At 35.0% G+C, this 11,072-nt stretch overlaps 1 protein-coding gene across 5 annotated transcripts in view; it reads right to left on the bottom strand.

The window, feature by feature from the left end:
• Hgf (hepatocyte growth factor) overlaps positions 1–11,072 on the bottom strand; it is an 84,894-nt gene that overhangs the window by 29,859 nt on the left and 43,963 nt on the right. For all 5 annotated transcript variants that reach the window (XM_031380033.1, XM_031380034.1, XM_031380037.1 and 2 more), the window contains one exon: positions 5,062–5,236. In XM_031380033.1, the coding sequence (XP_031235893.1) occupies positions 5,062–5,236 (175 nt within the window). The remainder of the gene's footprint in view (positions 1–5,061; positions 5,237–11,072) is intronic.

The following is an 11,072-nucleotide window of genomic DNA, read 5'->3' as shown; positions in this document are numbered from 1 at the left end:
ATAATAGATGGAAAACATCAACATAAGGAGCAAAACTACACCCTAGAAGAAGCAAGAAAATAATCTTTTAACAAATCCACACAAACTTAATTCCACCTCTTACAACAAAAACAACAAGAAGTGACAATTGCTTTTTCTTAACATATTAATTTGAAAATTAATATTACCAACATATCCTAATCGATTGAAATCCAATAATATGAAGAATTGGAAATCTGTTGATTGTCATCCAATGGTCTCTCTAATTTGGTAATTGGAGAAATAAGTCCAACATTGTACAATCTATATACACTGTCAGGTTGTATGTTTGTGACAGTGTCTTGCTGTGTACAACATAAGGGTCCTGAAATCTTGCTTCTCCTATCTCAGCCTCTCTATTAGTAGTATTGTTTATTTCATGTTTTTATACTATACTGGTTTTCATACTATATATGGTTTTCAGAAGAGCTTATATATTTTAAAAGTATTTATATACCCAAAAGAAACATAGACGATTAACTAGGGAGGTGGCTTGTAAGAGAACAACAAAGAGTGAGACTGAATGCTTTGCTTGACATTTGTAACTCTTGTATCAAGTTTGAAGAAGAGGACTTTATAAATTAATCTTTCTCTGAGATGAATGCTTTTACAAATAATCACAGCTAATGAACCAAATGCTTACCCTCACCTAATGTCTGTGCCACCCTCCAAGCAGAACCATTGTTCATTGAAACAGTTGGTGAATGACTTTATGGATAGACCATCTTAATACCTATGCCATTTCTTAAATGAATGTAACCTGTTCTCTGTGGGCTGAGAATGAAGCCACTCACTCAAGTCAAATAGCTTTGACCATAGCAGGAAGTCTGTATCCAAAAATCAAGCCTACAATTCATTTCTTGGTGCAGCAGAACTATCAACTCTCAGCTTAGCTATGATGGAGGTAAAATCCTTTGGTGATGTGAGGGTCACCAAAATACAGCTTTATTACAATGAAACCCAATGTCTAAAAATTGTTCTTATTTTGGGCTTATACCACAGTAAGAGCCAAGATTTTAAACTCTACTAAATACAAAACAAACAAAAAGACTTTATATATTCATGTTCATTTAAGAAAATACTAGTAGTAATGTATTATTTTTAAGTATACAGTTAATATGTTTGGAGTTATTTAAAATTTATATTGAGAAAAATGTATTTTCACTATTGCTGTAGATGAGCATCTACATAAGACTGTTAAATTGATTGTTGTTTTATATCAAACAACTTTTATAATACTTATTGTTATTGTTTTAACATTTTATAAATTTTAAGGAATATGACAAAAAAGATATTGTAGATATTGAAGAGGGGGTCTCTGGGAGGAGCGGTAGTACAAAAGAGAAACAAGAATGTGATTCAATTCTATTTACTTAAAATATGTTTTTAAATGTTAACAAATTCAGATAAATTGAAATCATGTAACTTTTCTCATTATAAATGCAATAAAAGTTTAAAAAATAAATAAAAAAAAATCACAAAGCAACAACATAAAAAAAAAGTTCTTCATATTTGTTTTACTGCTATATTTACCTATTTACTGTGGTGCTGAAAATCAACACAAGGTGTTTCAGTTACGCTACAAGCATTCCATCACTAAACTCCTTCACCTGCCATGTCTTTCTTATGATAAAGTTCATATTAAACAAAACGTGGAAACATTCATGCATAATCATCCAGAAAGAAGAGTAATTATGTTAGTGCAATTAAGAGCCTTTCAATTTCATTAATATCCAAATGGAACACAAGAAACAGACAAATTTCTGAGGCATAAGCTTGTATTTAGCTAGGATATCAAGAAGTAATAATCTATCTTGTCAGACTAGATATTGGAACAAACTCAAAGTATCTGAGAAAATATGACCAATGATTAGGCATAACACAGAAAGTTTTACATAAGAACCCATACCCAAGCTTCTGCACTTATTAAATTCATCACTGGAAAATATAAATACATTTTATGTCCTCTAAAATATTATAAAATTGCATTTAAACTGTTATGCTTATATAAGTCTATATAATATTTTTCAAGTAATCTATGTACATTTACAATATTAAATGCATAATTTCTCAGTTGTGTTATTTTACACTTTTAGCTTAAAGCAAGGTAATTAAGAGAATCTAAAGCTGCCAAAAGTCTTTATGGGCCTAGTTTCAGAGTCAAACCCAAAAATTACCAGATTAGCTTAGAATAGACATGAACAAATATGGAGATTTGCCCAAATTGTCTCTATGTCTTGATATGCTTAGTTGAGGAGTTATTTACAATTCCTGAAGTGTATTGATTACTACATAATTCATGTGTATTCATTATAAATAGCATTGCTCCGCACAGTAGTGTATGTATTGGGCAAACCTGGCTTATTAGAAGCAGAGATTCCAACCACAATTTCTGTTTCTGCTAGATTGGAAAGAAAACATAGAAAGCCAATATCCTGAGCAAAATACAATTTTTAGTATTATAGTAGCCCAGACTTTGGAGAGAAATTTATGCCAAGCTACTTTAGTCAAATAAGTAAATTAAGAAAGAAGAATTTAAATTCCAATAAAGTACAAAATTTAATTTTCAATGATTCAGTTTCAAGTAAGCAGTTTACAAATAAATTCTTATAACCACTCTTCCTTCTTAGATAAACATTAACTTGGTATTTTCATATGCCCAGTTTTGCTTAACAGCTAGTATTTTTAATTTATATTACACATTTACTTATTCTAACATTTTAAATTAAAATATTACATCATTTTTATTCTTCGCTTTCCTCCCTCCATCCACTTTTTTGTCCTTCCCCTCCAAGCCCTCCCTTGTCACCACCGAACTCTCAAATTGATGGCCTCTTTCTCTTTGATTATTATCGCTATGTATGTACAAATATAAATATAAGCTGCGGAGTCCATTTTGTGGTTTCTGTGAATATGGTTTCAGGCCTGAGCGTTTTGTATTGGGTAACCAGTCAAGGTTCAAAAAGTTCATCCATGAGTAAGGCTCTGTCTTCTTCTCAACACTCACTGACTGTAGCTCTCTGCTTAGGAGTGGGCCAACACTCACTGACTGTAGTTCTCTGCTTAGGAGTGGGCCCCAACACTCATTGACTGTAGTTCTCTGCTTAGGAGTGGGCCCCAACACTCATTGACTATAATTCTCTGCTTAGGAGTGGGCCCCCACACTCATTGACTGTAGCTCTCTGCTTAGGAGTGGGCCCCAACACTCATTGACTGTAGCTCTCTGCTTAGGAGTGGGCCCCAACACTCACTGACTGTAGTTCTCTGCTTAGGAGTGGGCCCCAACACTCATTGACTGTAGTTCTCTGCTTAGGAGTGGGCCCCAACACTCATTGACTGTAGTTCTCTGCTTAGGAGTGGGCCCCACTGGACTTTCCCCTTCCATGTTAGCATGTATGTAAATTAACACAGTTTCTTATTTGAATATTGCTAATAAGCAAAAGATAACACAGTGGGATCAGCACCAGCATGGTCTTCTCTGTCCTCTTTACTAATCTGTTCTTGCTTTTGCTGCTTCTGCTAATCCAATAGTTATTTACTTAGGAATGAGATTCTGAATGAGGAATCTATGAAGGACACGTGAGAATTTGAGCCAGAATGGCAAGTATAAAGTATGTCTTTATAAAATAACAACAAAGAAAAATCAGAACACAAAGTAGTGTGTTGCAGGACTTTCCCTGTCCAATTACATTAGTGCAGAGCAGGCCTGTGATTGGATAGGGAAAAGGGAGGCGGAGCTAAGAGTTGCAGGGGAGAGAGGAGAACAAGAGAAGAATGGAGTCAGAGGTGATGATTTCATAATGTTAAAATAATTGGGATAAAGCTTTAATCATTATCAATTGGCTCTGAAATTATTGTATTGGCATCTTATAAATTGTGATTCTATTGATACATAAATCTGATTGGTTAACCATAACTATAAGCTTTGCGAGTCTTGATTTTGCAGGGTTACTGGGTATTGTGATTGCGACCATGTGGTTGGTGATTCCATTTGGTTACTAGAATGTGGGACAGAGCCAATGGCGGAGAGGGAACTAGCAGCTCCAGGGACAAATGAACAAGATCTGGGAACAGAGTGATCGGGCGCAGTGGGGGCAAGCTGGAGAGACTAGTTTGGTGAGAGTATGCAGGTGCTGGCACTAGCACGTAGGAACGTGCTGGCTCACATTTTTAAATATTTTCCTCAACAGTAGTGAGCTAATAAATGCGCACAAGCACGTGAATGCACACTTCCATGCCCTCTCTAGGCCACTAGAGTGTAGAGTTCTCGATTCTGCAGTCATTTTGCCTTATTAAAGGTCAATTATGTAAAACCAATATAGGTTATTTATAGGTGTTGTTTCAGAATGATGCCTGGCGTGTATGTTATAATTTCAAAGGCAACTTTTTAAAGCTTCTTCCAACAAGGTAAACAATTTAAAAACAAATGACAATATTGTTGCACCTATCCTACAAGACAATTGGTGGACAAGGAGTTGTGGGGAATGCTTACATCCACAATGTAATTAATACTGGAAGCCAGTTTCTTTGATTTGACTGATTAAGATAACTTTGATTTCCATTATTTACACTGATCTAAAAATAATTGGAAACACGTACTGAAAATAATTTTATCCCCAGACTTTTATGGCTGAAAACGTAGCAATTTGAAGGAAGCGTTGATAGAAGTCAGACTGCGCCTCATTGTAAAAGAAAGAAAATATAATCCTTGCCGTCATGCAAATAGGAAAACTTGAGAGGGATCTAGTCAGAAATCAGTTATCCAGAAAAAATAATTTCTTAAATAAGTCTTTACAAGCAAAATTGTAATGAGGAAGAACCTAGAGATGTGTTTTATAAAACATGGTTTGTCAACCCTCTAGATCAGCATTTCCTAGAGTACTTGTTAAAACTGTTTATTTGAGGCCAGAGAAAAAAAAGGCTTTCCCCCATTTTGTCCTGAAGTACAGGCAGGACATTACTTTGTAATACAGAGAGTGAGTAAAAAGCAGTTTTCCCCGTTTCCTTGGGATTTACTGAAGTTTGGAGCATTTCCCGACTCACTTGCATTTGAAGTTCTCCGGCGTGATGTCATGCTTGTGAGGGTACTGCGAATCCCAACGCTGACAAGGAATTCCATTCCAAATGGTATTGCTGGTTCCCCTATAACCTTCTCCTTGGCCTTGAATGCATTCAGTTGTTTCCATAGGGACATCAGTCTCATTCACAGCACTGTGAGCTATTGATAGAAAAAAATATGAGCTTAAAGGAAACTGCGCAGCATGCCGTCATCCCTCCAGTGCCCAATGCATTTGGGATAACAGGACTTTTTTTCTTTTTAATTTTAAAGTTTAAATGATAATTAAATGGACTCAAAAATTTAACTTAACATATCATTATTTTCATTCCAACATTCCTTTCACTTTAAACTAAATTAATTTTTTCATGAGGTTTTGTGAGGATACGTATTTCCGTATATCTCTGTGAGGCACATATTAAAATAAGATTTTAATAAAATGAATACAATGTCATTCCTTAAGACAAGTTTCTTCAGTACATACAGATTGAACAATTTAATCATCAACAATTTTCTTTTATATGATAAATGCTGTGTAGTTTGATATATTATTTTCTTTTCAAGCAGATTTTGTGGATTTTTAAAATGAGTTGTTCCTAGGTTTTTTTAACAAGCACCTATCATATATATACATGCATGCGTGTAGATGGTACATATATGTAAGTATATGGTCTGTACTTGTTTTATTTATATATTACATACATGTATGTATTTCAGTTACTATATAAAAATAATCACAAAATTAATTTCCCCATAAAGCAGACATCCTGTATGCATTGAATGTACTCTCAGTCAAGGCTAACTGAATATAAGCCAGGGTGGGTGTGAGGATGAACACAAAGAGTCCCAGCTCTCAGAAGGCTGCAGAGGGAAGACCACAACCTGGACTATGCTCGCATCTTGCCTCAAAACATCCCCAAAATTAAAATGCAGAAAGCTCTGATGGATTTAATGAATTCCGAAGTAAACTCCCAAGCACTTCTTTATGACAAATGATCATGAAATGATCTTCAGATAAAAGCCATTTTGTTCACCATCTTAGACTGTTTCAGTCTTAAGTAATACACACATATGCATATGTGCAAACATACACACAAATTAGGTAGATAGATTTATATATATTACATAAAATATTCTAATTTAGAAGTAAAAAATAAAATCAGACTTACTATATGTGAAAATTTAATATATCAAATAGATATAATGTTTTATTAGGCTTTAAAAAGATGCAACATATGGAAACAATAATCATCATTGTATCTATTAATTCAATAAGCATCTGTAACTATATAGAATCTTGAATATCTTGGTTTTTATTTTTCCTCATTTTAACTTCTTTGAAATGGATTCTAATTTTAACCACAAAGCTAATATTTTTGGTAAATATTAAATTCAGGGTTAGTATGTCATTATTTATTTCATTTCACATTCAACTACTAGAAGTGAACTCATTAAGAACTACATAATTCTGCAGTGCATACAATAAATAATTTAGATGAATGAAGATATATTCCTACAACTACTTAGGGTAACTAAGTAACTTTAGTCAATAAGACTTCTTATGACACTCTTTAAAGAGGTTCAATAAATATTATCTGATGAATGATAAATATTATCCATGATAAATGATCTGTCTATAGAACATTTAGCTGTGATATAAATGCTTGAAGCCACTGCTCACATACTTACTGTTCAAATACAACTTATTTCTGAACTATAATAAAATAGGCTCCTTCTACTACCCTACTATATAAATACCAAAAGCTGGAGCAGAAGTAAAACAAACGCTTCATGATAATTGATTTGGAAAGGGCTGTCAAATGTTAAGAAAGGCATTTCTTTGTACTTAATCTTTCAACATGAGACTTGGATTGAGGAAAGTTTGAAAGAGACTTTAGCAGCTGTGCTAAGAGTTAAAGAAGAGCAGTAACATAGCCAAATATCTGCTAAAGCTGATCAGCTCAAGATAAAACAACATATTTTTAAAATGCATCATCACCACACACACACACACACACACACACACACACACACACACACACACACTTTTACAAGTATGTCTACTGAGTTCACACTGAACATAGCAGGAACTCTTTTGAGAGTTCCTCACAAATGCAGTATTTTGCCGAGGGGGGGAGGTGGTTCAGTGGTGGCCAGGCTGTTAAACACTCCTCACTGGCTGAGGAGAGGAGGAATGTTTGTCCTTGATGATTGACACAAAGTTTTTTGTTTGGAAATACTTTAAGGAATACAATATCCAGTATTGAAATTTCCACAGTCTTGTTATAAAACCATCAAACCAAATGGGGGCTTCTTGGAACGTTCACTTTTCTTCATTGGGTTGAATGCAGTATGACCTAGTTGCCAGAATATTGAAAGCATTTTTCAAATTTGAATAGATAATTTTAATAAAGATGATCAATTTATCTAATTTCTAAGGCAAGCATCTTTTCCCAGACAGGCACGAGTAGAAATGGATCACTAATAACAGATCAATCCAGGCATGGTGGCATACATCTGCAATCCAGCCATAGGCAGGCTGAATGGGGTGGCTCATAAGATCAAGGCCAGTTTGCACTATATAAAAATATTCTATTTAAAACAAATAATTAAATAAGTAAACAAATATATTTAATTAACACTCTCTGTGAAAATCTTGCGGGATCTTTGCAGAGAAATTCTTTTTTTAATGAATGTCGATGAATAATGACTAGAGAGTAAGAGTGTCAAAAGAGGGCTTAATAAGCTTTATAAAATCAAGTAAAACCTTACATTCACAACCCTTTCCCAAGTTACAATCCTTGCCCAAAATATCGTAGCTTTCCCATCAGAGGTAAGCAGCTTGACATCCTCTCCTTTGAGCACGTCCATGTGTGCAGAGACCAGAAGAATCCAGCAGGTTTTTCAGAGAAAAGGAGTAGGTGCCTTCTTCTTACATGGGTGCTACGGATACAGAGTTGGGCCCTCACAACTGCAAAGAAATCGTTCTTATTCACTGACCCTGATGAAACTTGCAAGCCGCATTCTCTCTCTCTCTCTCTCTCTCTCTCTCTCTCTCTCTCTCTCTCTCTCTCTCTAGTAGTTAAGAATAAATTGCTTAACATGACAGAGGACAAATATGTGATCATGCCCTGGAGTTCATTCCACCTCTTAGTTTCATAAACATAGCTACTGAGGAGCAATGAAACCCAGGATTCACCTCACGATGGGCCCCAGAGACTTGAGTACAGTCTATAAAGCCACCCTCCCGTCAACAGGACTTGTGCTGCTTGGACCACAAAAGGCAGGATCAGACCCACTGTAAATTTAAAGAGCTTCTTGTTTTAAAGTTGACATGGGAAAGTAGTAAAGACCTCCAAAGTACAAACCTCAAATTGCTTGCACGTTTGCTTTCCATGTGAAGCCAGTATTCATACTGAAACATTGCCCTGGACTTTGTCCAAGCCTTTTTTGGTACAAAATACACAGGAGACAAGGCATTCATGAAAGGTTTTCAATTCTATAATATTATTTCTTAGAAGATGACTTGGAAAAGTCATCCAAGTGAAATAATTTTCCCCTGAGATGGGTATTGATCGCATGATTTTTTTCCTGACTGAGAATATAATATAATTTTTATTTCTCTGAGTCTCTACTCTGGCCTTGAACTTCCAATAAAACTCACTGAAACAGAGTTCTTTAAGAGGAAAAGCAATTTGTCATAAATATTTTCCCAGCATCTGAATATACTGAAGTTTTAAAGATAATGATACTCTTCTTTAAAGAGGCTTATATTGACTTTTACCACAAGGAAGGCTTTGTACCTGTTATAGATGGCTATTGTATCATAACAAAAGGCCAAGCACTCAGTAGTTTAAATAATGTAATCTATTCTCTCACAGTTCTAGAGACGGGGAAGTTCCAGACCAATGTCCTGGTCCTCTGGTTCGTAATGACGGTTCCTTTTGGCTTGCAGATAGCTGGCTTCTCGCCCTGTCTTTGCATGATAGAGAAACAGGGAGAAACTCTCTTCCTTCTGTTAGAAGACCATCATTCCCACTAGCTTTTGACCCTTCCTTAAAACTCTACTTAATATTAAATATTTATGCCAAAATGTAACCATGTGGGTATTTAAAGCTACAATATTTAAGTGTAGGGATCATAAAATTCAGTCTACTGTAATACCACAAATAGATGCCTGAGAGACCCAGGCAATACTTCTAAAATGCCAGTGTTCAAATATAAATCATCTGCAAATTTAAATAATAAGAAAAATGGAAGGAAAGAGGATAAGAAACATGAGATAAGAGAAGACCAGAACAAAATCTTTTAAGCTAATAAGCAGCAAAACAACAATTGCTCAGCAAACCTTAACGCCTATGGGTGAGCTTAGGCCATGGCAGAAAAATGGGGGCAATAAACTAGACCTTATTTAGGTATAAATCAAGAATCACAAAAGAAACAAACAAACAAAAAAAGAAAGCAAAAATTGCAATTATCTAAGAATCAACCTTCATTCATCAACAACTTCATATTGAACTCCTGCAATAGCCAAATACTCTCTTTAATTGGAGCCTCCAGATTTCAGTAGACAGGCAAAAGAATGAAAAATAACAATGAATTTTTTAAATAAACAGGTAAACAGGTAGAATCCCTTAAAGAGGAAACAAATAGCTTAAATAAATAAAGGAAAATACAATCTAAAAGGTTAAGGAACGGAACAAAACCGTCGAATTCATAAAAATGAAAATAGAAATAACAAGGAAATCACAAATGGAGACAACCCTGGAGATGGAAAACCTAGGAAAGAGATATGGAGCTACAGATGCAAGGAGCACCTACAGAATACAAGAGATAGAAGAGAGAATATAAGGTATAGAAGATACCATACAAGATATTGACACAGCTGTCAAAGAAAATACAATGAGTAAAAAGTTCCTAGCCCAAAACATCCAGGACATTCAGGACACAATGAATAGGTCAAACCTAAGTAACAGAAGAGCATAAAGATTCCCAGGTCAAAGGACCAGAAAATATCTTCGACAAATCCATAGATTAAACCTTCTTAACCCAGAGAAAAAGATGGCCAAGATGTACAAGAAGCCTGCAGAACACCAAATAGATTGGAAAAAAATCCTCACACCATATGATAATAAAAATAAATATACAAAACAAAGAAAGAATAATAAAAGCTGTAAGGGGAAAATAGCAAGTAACATATAAAGGCAGACCTATCAGAATTACACCAGATTTTTCAAGAGAGACACTAAGAGCCAGAAGATCTTGGACAGATGTCATATAGACCCTAAGAGACCACAGATGCTAAACCTAGCTACAACACCCAGCACAACTCTTAATCACCATAGATTAAAGAAACCAAGATATTCCATGACAAAACTAAATTTAAACAATATTTTTCTACTAATTGTGCACTACAGCGGATACTAGAAACAAAAGTCCAACACAAGGAGGGTAACTACACCCAAGAAAACACAAGAAATTAATCATCTCACAAAAAAAGAAGAGAATCACACGTACATAATACCACCTCCAACAACAAAAATAGCAGGAACTAACAACCATTAGTCTTTAATATCTCTTAACATTAATGGATTCAATTCCCCAATGAAAAGACACAAGCTAGCAGACTAGATATGCAAACAGGTTCCAACATTTTTCTACATAGAAACACACCTCAGCTATGTCAGGGTAGAAGGCTAGAAATACAATTTTCAAGCAAATGGTCCCAAGAAACAAGATGGAGTTGCCATTCTAATATTCAATAAAATAAACTTTCAATCAAAAGTAATCAAAAAACAATGAGGAGAGACACTTCAAATTCATCAAAAAAAAAAAAAATCAGGCAGAATGAAGTCTCAATTCTCAACATCTATAACACAAATGCAAGGGCACCAATACATGTAAGAGAAACTTTATTAAAGTTCAAAACACGCCTTCCCTGCAAGTGGATCGCCTAACTCCAGAGAGCACATTAAGCCAGAGACCCGGGCAGGATCCC

This window comes from Mastomys coucha, unplaced genomic scaffold, assembly GCF_008632895.1.
Source record: "Mastomys coucha isolate ucsf_1 unplaced genomic scaffold, UCSF_Mcou_1 pScaffold19, whole genome shotgun sequence".
Lineage (NCBI taxonomy): Eukaryota > Metazoa > Chordata > Mammalia > Rodentia > Muridae > Mastomys > Mastomys coucha.
This window is presented reverse-complemented; position numbering and strand designations above follow the sequence as displayed.